This window comes from Lonchura striata, chromosome 25 (genome assembly GCF_046129695.1).
Source record: "Lonchura striata isolate bLonStr1 chromosome 25, bLonStr1.mat, whole genome shotgun sequence".
NCBI lineage: Eukaryota > Metazoa > Chordata > Aves > Passeriformes > Estrildidae > Lonchura > Lonchura striata.
Genome location: NC_134627.1, coordinates 7,550,817 through 7,575,529, shown reverse-complemented (window position 1 = coordinate 7,575,529; position 24,713 = coordinate 7,550,817). Strand labels below are relative to the sequence as shown.

Here is a 24,713-nt window from a genome sequence, read left to right as displayed (position 1 = left end):
AGCGCTTCCCAGCGCCTCCCGTCACTCTCCACCTCTGGAGACCAAGATGACACCGCGGCGACAGCCCCGAGGGACCCCTCGTCGCCTCTGCCACCACCCCCGCGTCGCTGTCCCCACGGTGCCCCATCCTCTACCCCCAAACCCGCCCGTGCCGGGCACCCCGGCGGTGCCACGGCCGTGTGCCGCCTCTCGGAGGGGTTTGGAGGTGAGGCCAAACCTTTCCTGCCACCGCAGGGCTCCTTTCGGAGGGGACAGAAGCTGCGTGCCAGGGCCACCATCTGTCCCTCTCCTCTGCCCGAGGCGGGCACAGCGAATCGGTGTCCCCTGCAGGGACACGGGTGACAGCGCGGCCCGGGGACAGCGGGGCGATGGCACGGGTGGCACGGGTGGCACGGGCCAGGGTTTTTCACGCTCCCGCCGGGGGGACAAGGTGAACCCCCCCGGCTGCTGCACCCAAGGGCAGCCACCAAGTGCCACCCCCTCCCCGCCGCGACACCGGGGACGGACGGGGACCCCCGGGGAGGCTGAGGGGAGATGGGGGGGCTAAAGGAAAGGGGACGCTGGAGGGGCTGCGTGTCCGGTAAGGACACCGAGAACCGGGAGGTCAGGGTGGGAATTTTGGGCAGGGGGATAGCGGGGTGGGTAGGAGCGACAGCAGGGCAGCTGGGGCAGGGGGGGATCGGCGGGGGAAATGCAGCAGCGGGTGGCGGACACCGGCCCCGTTACCACCGGGAGGGATGCGCCCCGCGCCATCCCGCGCCATTCCCGCGCCACGCCGCGCGTTCCCGCCCGGTACCTGCGGCAGGTGAGCGCTGCGGCTCGGGATCTGCAGCGCCGCTCGGCTCGGCTCGGCCCGGCCCGGCTCGGCCCGGCTCGGCCCGGCTCGGCTCGGCTCGGCTCGGCTCGGCTCGGCTCGGCCCCGCCCCGCCCCGCCCCGCCCGCGGCGCCGTCGCCATGGCAACCGCGGCTCGGCCACGCCCACCCGCGCGGCCGGCAGGGGGCGCTGAGAGCGGGGGCGGGGCCTGCGGGGGGCGGGAATAACGGGGAAATAGCGGGATAAGGAGCGGGAAATACCGGGATAAGGAGCGGGAAATAGCGGGAGAGGGACCGGGAAATAGCGGGATAAGGAGCGGGAAATAGCGGGAGAGGGACCGGGAAATAGCGGGATAAGGAGCGGGAAATACCGGGATAAGGAGCGGGAAATAGTGGGATAAGGAGAGGGAAATAGCGGGATAAGGAGCGGGAAATAGCGGGAGAGGGACCGGGAAATAGTGGGATAGGGACCGGGAAATAGCAGGATAAAGACCGGGAAATTGCGGGAGAGGGACCGGGAAATAGAGGGATAAGGACCGGGAAATAGCGGGAGAGGGACTGGGAAATAGCAGGAGAGGGACTGGGATATAGCGGGATAAGGACCGGGAAATAGCGGGATAAGGAGCGGGAAATAGAGGGATAGAGACTGGGAAATAGCGGGATAGGGACCGGGAAATAGCGGGATAAGGACTGGGAAATAGCGGGATAGGGACCGGGAAATAGCGGGATAAGGAGAGGGAAATAGCGGGATAAGGACCAGGAAATAGCGGGAGAGGGACTGGGAAATAGCGGGAGAGGGACTGGGATATAGCGGGATAAGGAGCGGGAAATAGCGGGATAAGGAGCGGGAAATAGAGGGATAGAGACTGGGAAATAGCGGGATAGGGACCGGGAAATAGCGGGATAAGGAGAGGGAAATAGCGGGATAAGGACTGGGAAATAGCAGGAGAGGGACTGGGAAATAGCGGGATAAGGACCGGGAAATAGCGGGATAAGGAGCAGGAAATAGCGGGATAAGGACTGGGAAATAGCGGGATAAGGACTGGGAAATAGCGGGAGAGGGACTGGGAAATAGCGGGATAAGGACCGGGAAATAGCGGGATAAGGAGCAGGAAATAGCGGGATAAGGACTGGGAAATAGCGGGATAAGGACTGGGAAATAGCGGGATAAGGACCGGGAAATAGCGGGATAAGGAGCAGGAAATAGCGGGATAAGGACCGGGAAATAGCGGGATAAGGACTGGGAAATAGCGGGGTTTGGGGTCACCAGTGCACCCCAAAACAGGATGGCAACCCCCCCAAAGGTCGCCAGATGCCACCTGCCCCGACGACTGACAGAGGAACACACGCCAAAGGACATCATGGTGGGCATGTCACCAACCTTAAGTATTTGGGGTCACCAGTGCACCCCAAAACAAATAGGAACCTCCCAAACATTTCATCCTTGAGGCTCTGCTTGTCTCAAGTGCCACCAGAGGTGTCACCTGCCCCAAGTAGCAGCAGGTCCCTGGGGACACAGCCAAAGGAGATTGTGATAGGCATGTCACCAACCTCAAGGGTTTGGGGTCACCAGCGCACCCCAAAACAGGATGGGAACCCCCCAGAAAGTTCATCCCTGAGGCTCTGGTGGTCTCAAGTGTCACCAGAGGTGTCACCTGCTCCAAGGACAAACAGGGGACACACAGCCAGAGGACATCGTGGTGGACATGTCACCGACCCCAAGTGGTTTGGGGTCACCAGCACACCCCAAAACAAGAGAGGGACCCCCCCAAAGGTCTCCAGATGTCACCTGCTCCAAGGACAAGCAGGGGACACACAGCCAGAGGACATTGTGGTGGACACATCACCAACCTTAAGTATTTGGGGTCACCAGCGCACCCCAAAACAAATAGGAACCTCCAAAAAGCTCATCCCTGAGGCTCTGCTGGTCTCAAGAAGTGTCACCAGAGGTGTCACCTGCCCCAAGGACCAGCAGGTCCCTGGGGACACAGCCAAAGGACATTCTGCTGGACATGGCACCGACCACCCTGGTTGGGGTTTGCTGCCCACCCCACACCTGCCAGGACCTGGACTGGGGTCACCCCTCTGTGGGGCCAGCTGTCCCTCAAGGCTGTCCCACCCCTGCCACCTCTGCAGGGACAAATGTCCCAGTCCTGTCCCGGCCAGCGGGACTGAATCCATCGGTGGGACAGGGAAACCCACCTGGGGGCTTGGCAGGGCGGGGGGCTCCCCCGTGGGGCTGGAGGGGGCTCCCCCACACCTGGGGATGGTCTCCTGACACCTGGGGGGCTCTGCTCCTCACAGCTGCGGGATTCTCCTCACATCTGGAGATTCTCCTCACACCTGGGGGGCTCTGCTCCTCACACCTGGAGTTTCTCCTCACATCTGGAGATTCTCCTCACACCTGGGGGGCTCTGCTCCTCACACCTGGAGTTTCTCCTCACATCTGGAGATTCTCCTCACATCTGGGGGGTTCTGCTCCTCACACCTGGAGATTCTCCTCACACCTAGAGATTCTCCTCACATCTGGAGGATTCTGCTCCTCACACCTGGAGATTTCTGCTCCTCACACCTGGAGATTTCTGCTCCTCACATCTGGGGGGTTCTGCTCCTCACACTTGGATTTTCTCCTCACATCTGGAGATTCTCCTCGCATCTGGGGGGTTCTGCTCCTCACACCTGGAGATTTCTGCTCCTCACTCGTGGTGGATTCTGCTCCTCACACCTGGGCGATTCTCCTCCTCACACCTGGGAGATTCTCCTCCTCACACCTGGGCGATTCTGCTCATCACACCTGGGCGATTCTGCGCCTCACACCTGGAGATTCTCCTCCTCACACCTGGGCGATTCTGCCCCTCACCCCTGCAATATTCCCTCCCTCACCCCCGGAGGACGCTCCCCCATCACTGCCGCACCCGCCCCCCGTTTTCACGCACCCCCACCACCCCCTCGCTCCTCTCCCCCTCCAGCCAACCCCACCCGCGCAGAACCGCTCCCCACGCCCCGCAATGCCGGGAATTCCCTCACCTGGTCCCGCAGGCGCTCCTGCTGCCCGCGCAGCGCCAGGGCGTGCTGCGGGTACTTGCTCTTCAGGTGGTCCATGAAGGCGTCCCTCTTGCGCTCCATCTCCGTCTTCTGGAGGCCGGTGAGCGCCTCCAGGCTCTGGGCGGCGATCACGGTGTGCCGGCGCTCCGAGGTGTGCACCAGCCCCACGTTGGAGAAGCGCCGGGTGCCGTTGCCCAGGGTGCGGTACTCCCGCGGGTACTCGGCATCGTCCGCGGAGATCATGTGCGAGCTCGTCCTGTCGGGATCTGCGCGGGCAGCGGGAGAGCAGCGGGGTCAGGGGAGGGTCCCCGGGCCGTGGGGCAAAGTGGGGACCATCCCCGGCCGTGGGGCAAAGAGGGGGGACAGTTCCCTGCCGTGGGGCAGAGGTGGGGACCCGTCCTGTCAGAATTTGTGTGGGCACCACGAGAGAACAGCGGGGTCAGGGGAGGGTCCCCGGGCCGTGGGGCAAAGTGGGGACCATCCCCGGCCGTGGGGAAAGTGGGGGGACAGTTCCCTGCCATGGGGCAAAGCGGGGGGACAGTTCCCTGCCGTGGGGCAGAGATGGGGACTGGTCCTGTCGGGATCTGCGTGGGCACCACGAGAGAACAATGGGGTCAGGGGAAGGTGCCCCGGCCGTGGGGCAGAGGTGGGGGACAGTCCCCTGATGTGGGGCAGAGGTGGGGGACAGTCCCCAGATGTGGGGCAGAGGTGGGGAACGGTCCCTGGCCATGGGGCAGAGGTGGGGGACTGTCCGCAGATGTGGGGCAGAGGTGGAGGACAGTCCCCTGGTGTGGGGCAGAGGTGGGGGACAGTCCCCTGATGTGGGGCAGAGGTGGGGGACAGTCCCCAGATGTGGGGCAGAGGTGGGGGACGGTCCCTGGCCATGGTGCAGAGGTGGGGGACAGTCCCCTGGTGTGGGGCAGAGGTTTAGGGTTGGGATTTGGGGCCGGGGAGGGGAATTTCGGCACGGAGCGATGGCAGAGCCTTGCTGCGAGTGGGATCCCCCCTCAGTGGGGCGCACAGCGGGATCCCCCCTCGGTGGGGTGTGGGAAGGGGGTGGGTGCCCCGTCCGTCCCCCCGCGGTGGCAGCGCTGTCCCCGCTCCGGGACACGCGGCAGGACACGAGGGGACAGCGGGGCTGGGATCCCCCCAAAACCGCGATGATCGGAGCGAAACGGGAATGAAAGAGCGGCTGGGTGACCGAAAACTGCACGGACGGGACACGGGACAGGGACACGGACACGGGACAGGGACACGGACACGGGACACGGACACGGACACGGGACAGGCACACGGACACGGGACACGGACACGGGACACGGACACGGGACAGGGACACGGACACGGGACAGGGACACGGGACAGGGACAGGCACACGGACACGGGACAGGCACATGGACACGGGACAGGCACACGGACACGGGACAGGCACACGGACACGGGACAGGGACACGGACACGGGACAGGGACACGGACACGGGACACGGACACGGACACGGACACGGGACACGGACACGGGACAGGGACAGAGCGAAAAGAAAAATGAAATCAGGCAGGGTCGGGGGAGGGAGGTGTGTGCGGGCGCTGTGATGGGGGACAGGCCCCCCATGTCCCCCCAGAGATCCCAGTGCCCCAAAGACCCCAGTGCCCATCCCGCAGCCATTGCTCAGCCCGGCCCGCGGGCACCAAACCCGGGATCCCCGGGATGCTCGGCCCCGTGCCAGCCCTTCCCGGTGCCCGAGGGCACCAAACTCGGGATTCCCGGGATGCTCTGCCCCGTGCCAGCCCTTCCCGGTGCCCGAGGGCACCAAACTCGGGATTCCCGGGATGCTCGGCCCCGTGCCAGCCCTTCCCGGTGCCCGAGGGTACCAAACCCGGGATCTCCGGGATGCTCTGCCCCGTGCCAGCACTACCCCATGCCCGGGGGCACCAAACCCGGGATCTCCGGGATGCTCTGCCCTATTCCAGCCGTATTCCGGTGTCCGCGGGCACCAAATCCAGGATCTCCGGGATGTTCTCCCTTATCCCAGCCCTTGTGGCTCCCGGGGGCACCAAATCTGCTCCATGCCAGTTCCTCCAGTCCCTCCCGGTGCCCACGGGCACCGAATCTGGGATCCCCGGGATGCTCTGCCCCGTGCCAGCCCTTCCCGGTGCCCGGGGGCACCAAACTCGGGATCCCCGGGATGCTCTGCCCTATTCCAGCCCCGTTCCGGTGCCCGGGGGCACCAAACCCGGGATCTCCGGGATGCTCTGCCCCATCCCTGCACTACCCCATGCCCGGGGGCACCGAATCTGGGATCCCCGGGATGCTCTGCCCTCTTCCAACCCTTCCCGGTGCCCGCGGGCACCGAATCTGGGATCCCCGGGATGCTCTGCCCCGTGCCAGCACTACCCCATGCCCGGGGGCACCAAACCCGGGATCTCCGGGATACTTTGCCCTATTCCAGCCGCGTTCCAGTGCCCGCGGGCACCAAACCCGGGATCCCCGGGATGCTCTGCCCCGTGCCAGCCCTTCCCGGTGCCCGGGGGCACCAAACCCGGGATCCCCGGGATGCTCTGCCCCGTGCCAGCCCTTCCCGGGGCTCAGCCCAGCCCGGGCAGGCAGGGGAGGGCACAGGGGGACTGGCAGCGGGTCCCGAGGTGACAGGGACCCGTCCTTTCGCTCAGCACCCGCCGGGATCTGCCTGCCAGGGCCGATGGATGCCCGGAATCCGCGCACGCTGCCCGTGCCTGGCACCGCCTCGGTGCCCAGAGGGGCTCCAGGACCCCGAGAAAGCCACTTTGGAGGGTCTCACATCATCTGGGAGCTGCTGTCCCCAGGCCTCGGAGCGGTGCCAGCCAGGGAGGTCAGGGTGGCACCAGGGGGGTCAAGGAGGCACCGAGGTGGTCATGCTGGCACTGGGAAGGTCGTGGTGGTACCAGGAAGGTCACGGCGGCACTGGGGGGTCAAGGAGGCACCAGGGAGGTCACGGTGGCACCAGAGTGGTTACGGTGACACTGGAAAGGTCACGGTGGCACCGAGGAGGTCATGGTGGCACCAGAGTGGTTACGGTGACACTGGAAAGGTCACGGTGGCACTGAGGAGGTCTTGGTGGCACCAGGGAGGTCATGCTGGCACTGGAAAGGTCAAGGTGGCACCGAGGAGGTCACAGCACCACCGGGGAGATCTTGGCGGCACCAGGGAGGGCACGGTGGCACTGGGGAGGTCACGGTGGCACCAGGGATTTCTCAGTGGCATCAGGGAGGTCACTGTGGCACTGAGGAGGTCACAGTGGCACCAGGGAGGTCAAGGTGGCACTGAGGAGGTTTCAGTGGCACCAAGAAGGTCATGGTGGCACCAAGGAGATCACAGTGGCACCGGGGTGGTCATGGTGGCACCGAGGAGATCACAGTGGCACTGGAGCGATCATGGTGGCACCAAGAAGGTCATGGTGGCACCAAGGAGATCACAGTGGCACCGGGGTGGTCACGGTGGCACCAAGGAGATCACAGTGGCACCAGGATTGTCATGGTGGCACCGAGGAGATCACAGTGGCACCGGGGTGGTCACGGTGGCACCAGGGAGGTCACGGTGACACCGAGATCACAGTGGCACCACGGTGGTCACTGTGGCACCAGGGAGGTCACAGTGACACCAAGGAGATCACAGGGGCACGGTGGTCAAAGTGGCACCAAGAAGGTTGTGGTGACACCGAGGAGATCACAAGAGCACCGGGGTGGTCATGGTGACACCAGGGAGGTCGTGGTGCCACCAGGGAAGTCCCTGTGGTACCGCGGTGGTCATGGCGGCACCAGGGATGTCATGGTGGCACCAAGAAGGTCGTGGTGGCACCGAGGAGATCACAGGAGCACCGGTGTGGTCATGGTGGCACCAGTGATGTCATGGTGGCACCAAGAAGGTCGTGGTGACACCCAGGAGATCACAGGGGCACTGGGGTGGTCATGGTGACACCAGGGAGGTCACGGTGGCAACGGGGTGGTCACGGTGGCACCGGGGATGTCATGGTGGCACCAAGAAGGTCGTGGTGGCTCCAAGGAGATCACAGGGGCACTGGGGTGGTCATGGTGACACCAGAGAGGTCATGGTGGCATCGACGAGGTCACGGCAGCACCTCCACCACACCAAACACCCCAAAACTCCCCCGGGGGGAGCGGCCACCCCCAGAGATGCCACCCGCAGCGGGCAGGGATGGTCCCGCAAGGAAACAGCCAGGAAAAGGGACCTGGAAACCCTCCGAGGCCGAAGGAAAGGCTGCCGGTTCTTCCCTCCCGGCGATAATTCCACCTCAAACCCCGCACAAAGTTTTTATTCCTCCTCCCGCAGCAGCTGAGGGACGCAGCGCTGCCCGCACGGCCGCAGCGCATCCCTGGAAAGCTCTTCCAAGCAGGTCACCGGGGTGGCAAAGCCAAAATCTGCCTCACCCAACCCAACCGGACCGTGTCCCCCCAGCTGGGCACCGTGCCCTGGCTTACCCGCGGGCACGGCGCGGCTCCCACGGCGCTCCGCGGGCGCGGAGGCGGCAGCGCTCCGCTCGGCCGGGGCTGCGGGCGGCTCCTTGGGCGGGCGCAGCGCCGCCACCACGGCCAGGATGCCGCGGTAGATCCTGGCCAGCCCCTCTCCGAGCAGGGGGAGGTTGAGGGAACGAGGTTCTCTTTGCCGATTCATCCGCCCATCGTCCCCGCTTGGCAGCAGAGGTGGCACCCGTGCCAGGGCCGGAGCCCCGGGCTGCTCAGCAGGGCACGGACATCGCGTCCTTCCCGGGAAAATACCGGAGGCGCCGCTTTGGGTGGAAAATCTTCGCGAACGGTGTCGGCAGGAGATGCTGAGGAAAAGCCCCCCCCTCCAAAAAGAAACCGGCTGGGATCCCCCCTTTAGCAGCGGCTCGCCGGGGTTTTATCCCCCTCGGGGGATGTCTCAAACACAATTTATTGCTGCAGTCCCATCAATCTTCAGCAGGCAGCGAAAACCTCGCGCGGGTCGCGGGCGAGCGAGCAGCGGAGCGTGGAAAATCGCCCGTGAAAGCGCTCGCACAAAAAGGGGGCGAGGGGAAGGGAGGAGGGGGATGCATTTAGGGAAAAAAGCAGCCGGGAGGGTGAAAACCCCTCGGAGGGGATGCGGATCCCCCGCGGCCGGCCATCAGCGCGGGGATGCTCCCGCTGCCTCCCGGAGGCTGCGCTGCCGCACTGCCCCGGAGCCCGGCGAGCCTGCCCGGCTCCCGGAGCCCTGCCCGCCGCTAACCCCTTCCCTGCCGAGCCGCCGAGGGTGGGAGGAGGTGTGGGGAGAGCGGGGGGAGCTGCCGAGCCGCGCGGGTTTAACTCGTGCGGTGCTGCAGAGATGAGCGCCCCGCCGGAGTCGGGCCCCAGGGAAATCGGGGGGGGATTCTGGGGTGGTTTGAGGTGGAAACATCAGTCGGATTCCATCGCCTGCAATGGGCAGGGAGGTTCCACCACGCAGGGAGGCTCAGAGTCGGCGGCCGAGACGTTGCTGTCCTTCTCCTTGGCTCGGCCACCTCCGTGTCAGCTCATTTTGGGATGGTCAAGCGCCTTCCAGGACCCGCCCTCACACCCAAAAAGTGCTGGGAGCTGCCCAAATTCTCCAAGCAATCCGCGCCCAGGAGCAGGGACAAGGCAGGTGACACCGGGGGACAGCGGTGTCGCCCACACCCGCCACCACCATGTCCCCGATGGGGACAACCCTGGTCGGGTCCGGCCGCTTAGAGGCAATTCCCGGAGAATTCCAGCTTTGGGAATGCCGGGAGTGGGGCAGAGCAGGATGGGAATGTGGAAGTGAGGGGATTTTGGGGTGTCCTTGTCCCTGTCACGGCGACACAGGCGCGAAAGCTGGCGGAGACCAGGGTGAAAATCCCGCAGCTTCTCCTGGCTGCCGGGCCACCAAATCCCCTGGGAAAAGCCAAGTGACGCCAAGGCCACCCGCAGGGGACAGTGAACACCCAGCAGGGGACAAACCTCCCCGGGATGTCCCCCGGGATGTCCCCCGGGATATCCCTCGGGATGCGGGAATTGTTCTCCCGCTTCATCCTTCCCTTCCCAAGGATCCCCGGCGGGGCTCAGCGGGGCTCCCCGCCGCGCCTTTCACTCCCAAATTCCAGCGGAACGGCGGAAAAATAAAACCCTCCACAAATTAAACCCTCCACGAACACACACAGCTCCGCTGGGAACTTCCCAGGCGGGACCCCACAGATCCCACTTGGCTTTGGGCAGCGGCACCGTGCCCGCTCACGGCGCCAGGCCGGATTCTCCGCGTGAAATCCTGGGATCCTGCCCGTTCCCAGCCCGGGGCAACGCTTTCTCCATGCCCACATCCCACAAATTCCCATGCCGGAGTTTCGCCGGGACACGGAGCTCGCCCCAAAAGCTGCAGCTCGGAGGATGCCCAGCTGGCATCGCGCCGTGGCACTGCCCTGCCAGGTGGCTCCTTCCCTGTCGGAACTCAAAATGTCCCTCAGACATTTTTGGATGTTCTGGGCCCAGGTCAGAAGCATTTGAGACCCTGGCACAGCTGGAAACAGCTGGGATTTTAGATTTAAACCACAGAATTATTTACCAACCTCGCAGGAAGGACAAGAACTCACAAAAGTTTAGATATTAGAGTAGAAGCAGTCACAAAGGGAAGGGAAGAATTTTTGAGTGCTGTACAGGGGGTTTTGGTTTTGTACATGGGGGTCAGAAGTTTTAAGATGGAAAGATTTGAGCCTATTCTGTCCTTCCTCTCTTCTTCCTCACCTCCCTGTTCTTGGTGATGTTGGCACTCACAGATTGGTTTAGAGTAGAAAATCACCATTTAATATAGGTAATAGGCATTGGGAAAAAACTGTAAAAATTTAACACGTAATGTACCATTGTTGGAACTCAAAATGTCTCTCAGACACTTTCAGATGTTCCAGGTCAGAAGCATTTGAGACCCTGGCAGGCAGCTGCAAACAGCTGGGATTTTAGATTTAAACCACAGAATGATTTACCAACCTCGCAGGAAGAACAAGAACTCACAAAAGTTTAGATATTAGAGTAGAAGCAGTCACAAAGTAGAGGAAGAATTTTTGAGTGCTGTACAGGGGGTTTTGGTTTTGTACATGGGGGGTCAGAGGTTTTAAGATGGATTTGGGATTTGGGCCTGCCCTGTCCTCCCTCTTTCTCCTTCCTCACCTCCATGTTCTTGGTGATGCTGGCACTCACAGATCGGTTTAGAGTAGAAAAGCACCATTTCATATAGGTAATAGGCATTGGGGAAAAAATATAAACATTTAATATGTAATGGCATTGGGGAAAAACTGTAAACATTTAATATGTGATGGCATTGGGGAAAATCTGTAAACTTTTAATATGTAATATACCTTATAAAAGATAGAAAAGCACCATTTAATATAGGTAATAGGCATTGGGGAAAATCTGTACACATTTAATATGTAATATACCATATAAAAGATAGAAAAGCACCATTTAATATAGGTAATGGGCATTGGGGAAAAAATATAAACATTTAACACGTAATGTACCATATAAAAGAGAGCACCAGCCCTAGGCAAAGAGGGAGAAAGAGAAAACAAGAGTCAAAAAAGATGTCAAAGGTGTGTGTGTGCCTCTGCCTGAGCTCTGAGCAAACCGCAGCAGCCCGAGAAGAAAATCTTTTAGATAACTTGCAAAAAACTGCCTTGAGACCGAACACCAGAAGACTTCTGAGCCTTTCTTTAAAGCACGGGTTGGAGGAGAGATTTTTCCAGCGCACGGAGCCACCCCCGACCCAGGGTGAGCAGCGGATAAACGCCGCGTGTCGCTTGTCAGAGCCCAGAGCAGGAGGGAGAAATCCCATCTGGAAAAAGCAGCCGCCACTTTTTCCCACCTCGCCGCCGGGTGTGATGGCGCCCACGCACCCACATGGAGACGGGAGACGAGTTCAACCTCCCAAAATCCCCAAAAAATCCCGGGGATCCAGTGCCAAAGGAAGGGCCGGCACACCTGGAGCCATGCAGGAAGGAGCAAGCCAAGGGAAAAATGAGGGGCAGAGCTGGGGAAAGGCAAATTCCAGCTGGGAAAATCGGGAAAATCTTCTCGCTGCTCTCGGCAAGCCGAGGAAAAATGAGGAGAAGAGGGAAGGGAAAATTTCAGCTGGGAAAATTGGGAAAATCTTCCCGCTGCCCTCAGAAAAGCAAGGAGAGATGAGGAGCAAAAGCTGGGAAGGGGAAAATTCCAGCTGGGAGAACTGGGAAAATCTTCCCGTTGCCCTCGGAAAGTCAAGGAAAAATGAGGAGAAGAGGGAAGAGAAAATTCCAGCTGGGACAGCTGGGAAAATCTTCCCATTGTCCTCGGAAAGTCAAGGAAAAATGAAGGGCAGAGGGAATGAAGGAAGGAGAAATTCCAGCTGGAAAATCTTCCTGCTGCTCTTGGAAAGCCAAAGCAAGATGAGGAGCAGAGGGTGGCAAATTCCAGCTGGGAAAATTGGGAAAATCTTCCCACTGCTCTCGGCAAACAAAGGAAAAATGAGGAGAAGAGGGAAGGGAAAATTCCAGCTGGGAAAACAGGGAAAATCTTCCCACTGCCCTCAGAAAGTCAAGGAAAAATGAGGAGAAGAGGGAATGAGGGAAGGAGAAATTCCAGCTGGAAAATCTTCCCTCTGCCCTTGGAAAGTCAAGGAAAAATGAGGAGAAGAGGGAATGAGGGAAGGAGAAATTCCAGCTGGAAAATCTTCCCTCTGCCCTTGGAAAGTCAAGGAAAAATGAGGAGAAGAGGGAATGAGGGAAGGAGAAATTCCAGCTGGGAAAATCTTCCTGTTGCCCTCAGAAAGTCAAGGAAAAATGAGGAGAAGAGGGAATGAGGGAAGGAGAAATTCCAGCTGAGAAAATCTTCCCGTTGCCCTCAGAAAGTCAAGGAAAAATGAGGAGAAGAGGGAATGAGGGAAGGAGAAATTCCAGCTGGAAAATCTTCCTGCTGCCCTTGGAAAGTCAAGGAAAAATGAGGAGAAGAGGAAATGAGGGAAGGAGAAATTCCAGCTGGAAAATCTTCCTGCTGCCCTCGGCTCGGTGTCCATGACCAGAGGCTGAGCCGGGGCATTCCTGGCACATGGAAAACATTCCCTGCCCGGGGCAGAGCCGGGAGGAGGAAGAGGAGGAGGAGGAGGAAGACGCAGCCCTGCGTGCCCTGGCATGGGTGACATCCTCGGCTGGCAGGGTTGGGGACGTGCCAGCAGCTTGGGGACACGGGATAAAAATAAAGGCGAGGCGAGGCTGGCCACAGAAGGAGCTTTGTGGTCTCGTCCCCACCCCACAGCGCAGCCAGAGCCTGGCAGCTGGCGTGGGAATGGCCCTTGGCACAGGGAAACTGAGGCACGGAAGGGAGAGACGCGGCTCCGGCTGCTGGGAGGGGAGGAGGTCAAAGAGGGGTGGGAGCAGGGGGGAAACACGGTCGGGATTGAAAGGATTCCTGGAGGATTTTGGGGTCCTGGCAGGCTCCGTGTGGGGCTGTGAGTCAGTTGTGGGGCCGTGACTCAGCCGCTCCCCTGCCAGCCCCATCCCTGCCCCATCCTCATCCTTCCAGGAGAAATTTTTGGGATGAACCCAAAATTTCGGTTTCCCGCAGCCCCCGTCACCCCCTCAGCTGCGGCTCCATTCCCGTTTCACTGGGAAATTGTGGGAATTCGGGTCCGGTGGGCACAGGGAGGGCACAGAGCGGGATTGGGATCGGGATGGGAAAGGGAAACGGCCCCAAAGCAGAGCGGGGTGCGGCGGAGGGAAGTTGGAATCCATGGATGGAGGGATGGAATCCGTGGAAAGATGGAATTTAATGGATGGAATCCATGGAGGGATGGAATCCATGGATGGAATTAATGGATGGATGGATGGATGCAAGGATGGATGGATGGATGGATGGATGGATGGATGGATGGATGGAATCCATGGATGGATGGAATTAATGGATGGAATCCATGGGAAGATGGACTCCATGGGTGGAATCCATGGAGAGATGGATGGATGGAATTCATGGATGGATGGATGGAAAGATGGAATTCATGGATGGAATCCATGGAAAGATGGAATCCATGGGTGGAATCCATGGAGAGATGGATGAATGGAATTCATGGATGGATGGAATGGATGGAATGGATGGAGGAATGGAATTCATGGGTGGAATCCATGGATGGATGGATGGAATCCATGGAGGGATGGATGGAAAGATGGAATTCATGGATGAAATCCATGGATGGATGGATGGACAGATGGATGGATGGAATCCATGGGTAGAATCCATGGAGAGATGGATGAATGGAATCCATGGACGGATGGATGGAATCCACAGATGGATGGACAGATGGATGGACAGGCAGAAAGGGAAAAATCTGGCTCCAGCCTTTCCCAGCTCCCAGGGTTTGCTGGGATGAGCCAGGACCCCATCCCAGGGTTTGGGATTTGGTTCTGATCCCAGCTCTGGCCGGGGCTGGAGAGGCCACGGAGCCAGGCAGGGCTGAGGAGGAGGAGGAGGAGGAGGAGGAGGAGGAAGGGGACACACATCAAAACAGAATATCAATCTCCTTAATAAGACACCGAGGAAATTCCTAAACCCATCCAAACCTCCACAACCACAGAGCCCTGGAATGGTTTGGGTGGGAAGGACCTTAAATCCCACCCGGTGCCACCTCCCACTGTCCCCGAGTGTCCCCCAAACCCCTTCCAGCCTGGCCTGGGACACTTCCAGGGATCCAGGGCTTCTCTGGGAATTCCATCCCAGCTCCTCAGGGAGGAATTCCTTCCCAAAATCCCATCCAAACCCCGTCACTTCCGTGGCAGGAGGAACAGGAAGGAGCAGCTGTGACCTTCCAGCCGGGCCTGTGGCCACCAGCAGGTGCCAGGGCAAAGCCCAGGGCCGGGCACGGAGCCCTTGGCATCCCAAATCCCTCTCCACGAGAGATAAAACCTCGCAGGGAAGCCACGAGAGGAGGATCCAAGCCAAGCCCACGGCGTTTCCAAAGGGTTCAATCCCACCCGGGAGCACTCGGGGAAGGGATTTGTCCTGGCTCAGAAGGTTTGGGACCACCAAAATCCCACAGCCACTCTCAGCCCAGCCCCATCCTTGGCACAGGAGACCAAACTCACCCAAATCTCAGCTCTGCCACCCCCAAGATGGGCACGGAGCCCATCTGCAGCACCGAGGCACGATCCTGGCAGGATTTGGGTGGCACTGCCCCTTTGGGTGACTCCTGCTGGCCCCTGGGTGGTGGCAGAAGCTGGGAGAAGCTGGGTGGGTGTCCTGGGGGGCTGGGAATGCTCCTGGTGAGACCCAACTCACCCAAATCTCAGCTCTGCCACCCCCAAGATGGGCACGGAGCCCATCTGCAGCACCGAGCCACGATCCTGGCAGGATTTGGGTGGCACTGCCCCTTTGGGTGACTCCTGCTGGCCCTTGGACATTTCCAGGCCTGGGAGAAGCTGGGAGAAGCTGGGAAAACTGGGTGGGAGTCCAAGAATGCTCCTGGTGAGACCCAACTTGCCCAAATCTCAGCTCTGCCACCCCCAAGATGGGCACAGAGCCCATCTGCAGCACCAAGCCACAATCCTGGCAGGATTTGGGTGGCACTGCCCCTTTGGGTGACTCCTGCTGGCACCTGGGTGCTGCCAGGCCTGGGAGAAGCTGGGAGAAGCTGGGTGGGTGTCCCACCCACCCCCACGGTGGGCACAGAGCCCATCCTGGAGCTCAGGGTCTCCATCCACAGCACCGAGCCACGATCCTGCATCCTCCAGGCAGGATTTGGGTGGCACTGCACCTTTGGGTGACTCCTGCTGGCACCTGGGTGCTGCCAGGCCTGGGAGAAGGTGGGAGAAGCTGGGTGGGTGTCCCGGGGGCCCCGGGAATGCTCCTGGCGGGGGTGTGGAGAGCAGCCCCCGTTTTTTTAGCACACAGGTAGCACGTCGGTGGTTGGTCACCGCCTGCCGTGCCAGCCCGGTTAGTCACAGCTCGTTAAAAATCAGAAAAGCTTGGGAAGGGAAAAAAAATAAAAAACAACCAAAAAAAAAACCCAACTCGGAGGCCTCCGAGATGCAGGGAAAACGTGCTCGGGGATGGCAAACACGGGCTGAAATCCTGCAGGGATTCGCTGTCAGCCCGAGCAGCCACGGGACGGGGACGCTGCGGGGACATGCGACACATCCCGGTGGCCGCGGGGCGTGGGGACACCGAGCCGGGCTGGCAGCGCGTCCCCACCTCGAGACGCTGCGGGTGACACGAGGACAAGGCCAGCGCGCTGTGCCACCCCTCGGGCCGCTGAGCAAAGCCGGCTGTCCCCTGCTGTCCCCTCCTGCCCACATGGGGGGCACAGGCGTGTCCCCCCCTTCTCCCGCTGCCTCCCACCAGCGGCAGGCAGAAGCTGTCCAGGCAGAGGGGTTTAGTCAAGCAAAAGGAGGGCAGCAGCAGCTGCCTGCAGCCCTGAGCCTCCTCCTCCTCCTCCTCCTCCTCCTCCTCCTCCTCCTCCTTCTCCTCGTCCTCCTCTTCCCTTCCGAGCCGGCCATGGCACAGCCCACGCCATCTGTGCCCACCTGCGAGGGGCTGGGACCACCCCAAGGCCACTCCAGAACCCCTGTGAGGATCTGGGACCACCCCAGACACCCCTGTGAGGCTCTGAGACCACCTCCAGGCCACCCTAGAGGTCACCTATGAGGGTTTGGGACCATCCCCAGGCCATCCCCAGCGAGGGGCTGGGATCCTCAGGCCACTCCACAGCTCCATGTGAGGCTCTGGCACCACCCCAAAGCCCCCCCAGAACCCCCTGTGAGGCTCTGAGACCACCCCAAATCCACTCCAGAATGCCCTGTGATGCTCTGGGACCACCCCAAGGCCACTCCAGAACCCCTGTGATGCTCTGGGACCACCCCAAGACCACCCCAGAGGTCACCGGTGAGGGGCTGGGATCCTAAGGCCACTCCAGAGCCCCCTGTGATGCTCTGGGACCACCCAAAAGCCCCCCCAGAACCCCTGTGATGCTCTGGAGCCACCCCAAATCCACTCCAGAACCCCCTGTGAGGGGCTGGGACCACCCCAAAGCCCCCCCAGAACCCCCTGTGATGCTCTGGAACCACCCCAAATCCACTCCAGATCCCCCTGTGATGCTCTGGGACCACCCCAAAGCTCATCCAGAACCCCCTGTGAGGGGCTGGCACCACCCCAAAGCCCCCCCAGAACCCCCTGTGATGCTCTGGGACCACCCCAAATCCACTCCAGAACCCCCTGTGATGCTCTGGGACCACCCCAAATCCACTCCAAGAACCCCTTGTGATGCTCTGGGACCACCCAAGAGCCCCCCCAGATCCCCCTGTGATGCTCTGGGACCACCCCCCACCCTTCCCAGCTCTCAGCTCCCCCCGGGACCCCGCAGCCCCTGCGCCGCCCCATCCCCGCGTGCCCCCCGCCGGCTCCGTACCCCCGAGCAGCGCTGGCAGCCGGTGGTCCCGGGGCTCGCTGGCTCTGCCCGGCTCCCGCAGCCTCGGCCCGGCTCGGGGGGCAGCTCCGGGGCGCTGCTGTGCCCAGCGGGGCAGCATCGCGGCGGGAGCGGCACGGAGCGCGGCTGGCGGATCTGCGCGGCGAACGCATCGCAGCCGCTCAAACCGGGCCGGGCACGGTCTCACCGGGCATTGTCGGCGTTTCAAGCCGCGCTCCCGGCCCGGTGGCTCGGCTCCGAGCGGCCGGAGCGGGCGGCGCCGGCTGCCGCTGCCGGTGGAGCGCGGGGCGGGCTCGTCACGGAGCCAGCGGAGGGAGGCACCGAGCGGAGCGCGCAGCTCGGGCCCAAAACCAGCGAGGCCGCTGTCACCCCAAAAACAGCGATGTCGCTGTCACCCCAAAAAAAGCCATGCCACTGTCACCCCAAAAACAGCGATGCCGCTGTCACCCCAAAAAAAGCCATGCCACTGTCACCCCAAAAACAGCGATGTCGCTGTCACCCCAAAAACAGCGATGTCGCTGTCACCCCAAAAACAGCGATGTCAACATCACCCCAAAAACAGCGATGCCGCTGTCACCCCAAAAACAGCGATGTCGCTGTCACCCCAAAAACAGCGATGTCAACATCACCCCAAAAACAGCGATGTCGCTGTCACCCCAAAAACAGCGAGGCCGCTGTCACCCCAAAAACAGCGATGCCACTGTCACCCCAAAAACAGCGATGTCAACATCACCCCAAAACCAGTGATGTCAACATCACCCCAAAAACAGCGATGCCGCTGTCACCCCAAAAACAGCGATGCCGCTGTCACCCCAAAAACAGCGATGTCAACGTCACCCCAAAAACAGCGATGCCGCTGTCACCCCAAAAACAGCGAGGCCGCTGTCACCCCAAAAACAGCGATGCCACTGTCACCCCAAAAACAGCGATGTCAACATCACCCCAAAACCAGTGATGTCAACATCACCCCAAAAACAGCGATGCCGCTGTCACCCCAAAAACAGCGATGCCGCTGTCACCCCAAAAACAGCGATGCCACCGTCACCCCAAAAAAAGCGATGCCGCTGTCACCCCAAAAACAGCGATGCCGCTGTCACCCCAAAAACAGCGATGCCACCGTCACCCCAAAAAAAGCGATGCCGCTGTCACCCCAAAAACAGCGATGTCACCGTCACCCCAAAAACAGCGATGTCAACGTCACCCCAAAAACAGCGATGTCGCTGTCACCCCAAAAACAGCGATGCCGCTGTCATCCCAAAAACAGCGATGTCGCTGTCACCCCAAAAAAAGCGATGCCGCTGTCATCCCAAAAACAGCAATGCCGCTGTCACCCCAAAACCAGTGATGCCACTGTCATCCCAAAAACAGCGATGCCGCTGTCATCCCAAAAACAGCGATGCCATCGTCACCCCAAAAACAGCGATGTCAACGTCACCCCAAAAACAGCGATGTCAACATCACCCCAAAAACAGCGATGCCACCGTCACCCCAAAAACAGTGATGCCGCTGTCACCCCAAAAATAGCAATGCCACTATCACCTCAAAGCCACCAATGCCACTGTCCCCCCAAAATCAGCGTTGCCACTGTCACCCCAAAACCAGCAATGCCACTGTCACTTCAAAACCAGTGCCACCACTGTCACCTCAAAGCCATCAATGCCACTGTCCCCCCAAAATCAGCGTTGCCACTGTCACCTCATCACTGTCACCTCAAAACCAGTGCCACCACTGTCACCTCACCACTGTCACCTCAAAGCCAGCTCCGCCACTGCCACCCAGCCCAAGGGACCCCAAACCCAGTTTCAGCGCACCCCACAGGGCTGTGACCCCCCCGGGGTTATCTCGATCCAAACGCTGACACCACGGCATGAAAAATCCGGGAATTTTGGGATCCATGAGGCTGGAAAAACCCTCCGAGCATTCCCCCAGCGCTGAAGTGTCACCTCTCACCCGTGTCCCCAAGTGCCACCTCCACCTTTAACCCCGTGCAGGGACGGTGACTCCTCCCCTCCCTGGGCAGCTCTTCCAACCTTTTCCCTGAAGAAATCGTCCCTAAAATCCAATTTAAACTTCCCCTGGCGCTTTTCCTGCCATCCTAAACCCTCCAGGACACTCACACCGCGCTGTCCTGTCCCTCTGGAAGGCCTCACCCACCTCGGCACTTCCAACTTTTCCCAATTTCCCTCTTTTTATTTATTTTATTTTTTTCCCAGCCCTGGGAAGAAGCTTGGAAAATTTCAATCTTATTTCTGCCTCCCCCATCCCCGACGTTTCTCTCTTCTGGCGTCCCAAAGGTTCTCACTCAGGTGGCTTTAGGTGAGAAGAGTTGGGAATTCAGGAACGCTCACACCCCTTTGGATTTTCCCGATTTTTCACGCTGGGGAAACTGAGGCACGGAAGGAACAGCGACAGGAGCGCTCGCAATTCCCAGACGAGGAGTGGAGAAATTCCAGAGCCTTGAGCTCCTGTTTGGAACCTCTCCAGGCTCCCCAGCAGCCGCTGCCGTGAGTCACAGCTGGCACAGGCGGCTCTCACGACACCAGGAACATTCCCAAAAAATTCCTTCTCCTCGCAGCTGAGCGCTCTGGGCCGGTTCCCGCATCCCACAAAAACCGCGGGGGATTTTTTTCTTTTTTTCCTCCCTTCTCTCCCTCTCTTTTTTGGGGCCGGGGGAATTTTTCCCCCGCTCGTTTGGGAGCTGTTAATGTCCAGGGATATCCACGCGAGGTGGATCCTGCCCGTGGGAGAGGCGGGAATTGGTCCGGGAAAAAAATGGGGGAAAAAAAAGCTTGGACAGGGACAGGGACAGGGACAGGGACAGGGACAGGGACAGGGACAGGGACAGGGACAGGGACAGGGACAGGGACAGGGACAGGGACAGGGATGGGACAGGGACAGGGATGGGACAGGGACAGGGACAGGGACGGGACAGGGACAGGGACAGGGACAGGGACAGGGATGGGACAGGGACAGGGACAGGGACAGGGACAGGGACAGCGACAGGGACAGGGACAGGGACAGGGACAGGGACAGGGACAGGGACAGGGATGGGACAGGGACAGGGACAGGGACAGGACAGGGACAGGGACAGGGACAGGGACGGGACAGGGACAGGGACGGGACAGGGACAGGGATGGGACAGGGACGGCGACAGGGACAGGGACAGGGACCGGGACAGGGACAGGGACAGGGACAGGGACAGGGACAGGGACAGGGACAGGGACAGGGATGGGACAGGGACGGCGACAGGGACAGGGACAGGGACAGGGACAGGGACAGGGACAGGGACAGGGACAGGGACAGGGACGGGACAGGGACAGGGATGGGACAGGGACAGGGACAGGGACAGGGACCGGGACAGGGACAGGGACAGGGACAGGGACCGGGACAGGGATGGGACAGGGATGGGACAGGGACGGGACAGGGCCAGGGACATTTCCCAGGACCCGCAGCTCCAGGGAAGCCTCTCCCTACCCCTGAAATAACTTGGGAATAGCGGAGATTTTCCCGGGAAAATGCTGCAGGACAAACGCGACTCGCATTTATTGTCCTTCCCGTGACCTTTTAATTGTCATCGCGCTGCTGATGAGGGGTTAATGAGCTGCCACCTCCCTGTCACCCACTGTCCCCGCGGTCCCCCATTGCACAGGGACCGGAGCTGCCGCGCTCCACTGAAAACAAGATCACAAAACAAGGCTGCGATTCATTTTCTTTTATTAACACGTGGACAGAAATATAAAAAATGGTCAAAGAGTCTATTATAGAAATGCCATTTTGTGTAATGCCGCGGGATGGGGGAAGGAGCCCAGGGCAGCTCCAGCACCCGGGTTTATCCCGGGATAAATCCCAGCCAGCATCACCCACGCCTGGTGGGGACAGTCCCAGCAGGGTCCAGTTGTCCCCAGGGAAGTGTCACCATTCCCTGCACCCTGAAGACAGAAATGCCTGGATTTCAACCAAAAACCCATTTTTTCCCCCCACTTTGGGCTTTCCCAAGGTGGTAACTTTCCAACGGCACAACCCTGCGCTGGTGGGGTGGTGGCAAAGGTGTCACCTCACTGCTGGTGACACCGCTGGAGCCTGTCCATGAGGCAATTCCCAGGAAAAAGCTGCTAAAAGCGGCTCCGACAGGTCGGGGTGAGACATCCGCGTTCACACCTGCGCTCCCGGACACGATTTTGCTCTCAGCAGCTCCCGGGGAGCCGCTGGATGCTCCATTTGTTCCCTGCTCCATCCCTGCTCCATTGCTGATCCATCCCTGATCTATCCCTGCTCCATCCATGGTCCATCCCTGCTCCATCTCTGCTCCATCCCTGCTCCATCTCTGCTCCATCCCTGCTCCATTCCCGTTCTGTTCCTGATCCATTTGGGATGGGAGCAGTCATGGATCAGGGTTTGGGATGGGAACAGTCACAGACTGGGGTTGGGACAGGAACAGTGGGACAGTGACGGATTTTTGTTTGGGATGGGAACCGTCATGGATTGGGGTTTGGGGCAGAAGCAGTGGGACAGTCACGGATCAGGGTTGGGATGGGAACAGTCATGGAACAGGGTTGGGACAGGAACAGTGGGAACAGTCACGGATTTTGGTTTGGGATGGGAACAGTGGCACAGTCACAGAATGGGACTGGGACAAGAACAGTGGGACAGGCACGGATCAGGGTTGGGATGGGAACAGTCATGGAACGGGATTGGGAAAGAACAGTGGGACAGGCATGGATGGGATTGGGGTGGGAACGGTTGGACCGGGGTTGGAACAGCAACAGTCACAGATCAGGGCTGGGACAGGAACAGTGGGACAGGCACAGAATGGGATTGGGACAAGAACAGTGGCACAGTCATGGATCGGGATTAGGGTGGGAACAGTCACGGATTGGGGTTTGGGACAGGAACAGTGGGACAATCACAGAATGGCATTGGGACAAGAACAGTGGGACAGTCACAGATTGAGGTTTGGGGTGGGAACAGTGGCACAGTCACGGATGGGACAGGGGTGGGAACAGTCACGGATTGGGATTTGGGCTGGGAACAGTGGCACAGTCACAGATTGGGCTTTGGGGTGGGAACAGTGGCACAGTCACGGATGGGATTGGGGTGGGAACAGTGGCACAGTCACGGATGGGGAATGCGGGCACCCTCCCGGCGCTGGCACGGACAGCGGCGCTTTGTGCCCTCGCCCAGTCCATCGAGCAATATTCGCACAGGCGGTGCCCTCACAGCGGCACAGAGGGGCCTTTGTGTCACCAGAGACGGGCACAAACAGAGGGGGAGGATCGGGGATGTGCCACGCCAGGGATGGCACAGAGGGGTTACCCAGGAGGGCACGGGCACTGGGAGGCCAAAACCAGCTCGGCTGTGCCGGCCCTGGTTGGGTCAGCCCGTGCCCAGCACGCCTTAGGGCGGGGTGGGGGTGCCAGGTGGGGATGGCTGTGCCCATTCCCTGTGGGATGGCAGTGCCAGGTGGGGATGGCTGTGCCCATTCCTTTGGATAGTGCCAAGTAGGGATGGCTGTGCCTCATTCCCTGTGGGATACCGGTGCCAGGTGGGGCTGGCTGTGCCCCATTCCCTTGGGCAGTGTCATGTCAGAGCCTGGTCAGGAAGCGCTTCCCCAAATCCCCAGTTTCCCAAATCCCCAAATCCCGAATCCTCAAATCCCCAAATTCCTGAATCCCCAAATCCCTAAACCCCCAAATCCCCAAACCCCCAAACTCCCAAATCCCCAAACCCCCAAATTCCTTAACCCCCAAATTCCTTAATCCCCAAATCCCCAAACCCCCAAACCCCCAAACTCCCAAATCCCCAAACCCCCAAATCCCCAAACCAATTCCCAAATCCCCAAATTCCTTAATCCCCAAATTCCTTAATCCCCAAATCCCCAAACCCCCAAATCCCCAAACCCCTAATTTCCCAAATCAATTCCCAAATCCCTAAATTCCTGAATCCCCAAACCCCCAAACCCCCAAATCCCCAAACCCCCAAACCCCTAATTTCCCAAATCAATTTCCCAAATCCCCAAGTTCCCGAATCTCCAAATCCCCAAACCCCCAAACCCCCAAATCCCCAAACCCCCAAACCCCCAAATCAGTTCCCAAACCCCCAAATCCCCCAAACCCCCAAACCCCCAAATTCCCAAATCAATTCCCAAATCCCCAAACCCCCAAATCCCCCAAACCCCCAAACCCCTAATTTCCCAAATCAACTCCCAAAATCCCCAAGTTCCCGAATCTCCAAATCCCCAAACCCCCAAATCCCCAAACCCCCAAACCCCCAAATTCCCAAATCAGTTCCCAAATCCCCAAATCCCCCAAATTCTCGCTCCTCCCGCCACCACCCCAACCCCAGCTCGGGGAAAAGCCGGGCCCCGAGCTGGGGACAGCGGCGACAGCGCCAGCGGCACAGGCCGGACACAGCAGACCCAACCCCGACCCTGGAGGCTCCCGAATGGGCACAAATCCCTCTCCGGGCGGACAGAAAAATCTTTTCCCCTCGGAGGCGGCGAGTGCCGGTGAATTTCGGCTCGGGAGGAACGGAACCCGAGCTAAGCAGTGACAAAAAAATTAAATTAAATTAAAAAAACCCTTTAAAGACCTTTTGGCACCGCGCGGCTCCGAGCCTGTCACAGCTGAAGGGCCCGGAAATTCTGCTCCTGATCAAACGCAGCCAAGTTCTCAAATCTCACCCCAAAAAAAAAATCCAAAAAAAACCCCTCAAAGCCCCAGCAAAAGCAGCCGGAGGTGTCGCGGCAGCTCCCGGCGATGGCTCAGCCTGCTCGGATCCGCGGGCAACATCTGCCGAGCCTGGCATCGCCCTCGGCGCTTCCAGACGGGAGCTGCCAAGCGGTGCCAGGTGGAGCCGAGGGGATTTTGGCACCCGCGGGTCCCCTCCAGCCTCCCACGGCCCCGCTCTCATCCCGAGCTGTTCCCGCGGCCGCCCCGGCACCCTCTGGATCAGATTTGGGGTTTTTGCTCCCCAGCTGGTGCCGGAGCCCAGCCCCTGCTGGAGAAGCGAGAATTTGTTCCCCCGGGAGCCGAGCGGAGCCTGGCACATCCTCCCGGGGCTGCGGCGACACCTCCGGGGCCCGGCTGGCACCCGGTGCCCACCGCCAGCACCCGGCGCCCTGGCGCGGCCCCAAATCCCAAATTCTGGCTGCTCCTGAACCTTTTTTCCCGTTTCTTTTGCTCACTTCGCTCAGATGGGGCCGCAGCGTCGGGAGGTGTGCCCGGTTCTGCCTGAAAATAGCCCAAAAATCCACCCGCGGCAGGGAAGGGGAAGGGAGAAGCGCCAGGAGCAGGGTCCGGGCCAGGAGAGTCCAAATTTGGGGAGAGGAGAGAGGGGAAAGCCTCGGCAAGGGCAGCGCTGAGGTTTGGGGACACAAATCTTCCCCTCGCGGAGCTTTGGGATGCTTGGAAGGATCCCA

General features: G+C 60.2%; 1 protein-coding gene across 1 annotated transcript in view; it reads right to left on the bottom strand.

Annotated features, from left to right (window-relative positions):
* Positions 1 to 24,713, bottom strand: part of SRCIN1 (SRC kinase signaling inhibitor 1) — a 91,253-nt gene that overhangs the window by 58,610 nt on the left and 7,930 nt on the right. Inside the window, exon 2 of the mRNA XM_077788324.1 lies at positions 3,841 to 4,124. Within this exon, the coding sequence (XP_077644450.1) occupies positions 3,841 to 4,124 (284 nt within the window). The remainder of the gene's footprint in view (positions 1 to 3,840; positions 4,125 to 24,713) is intronic.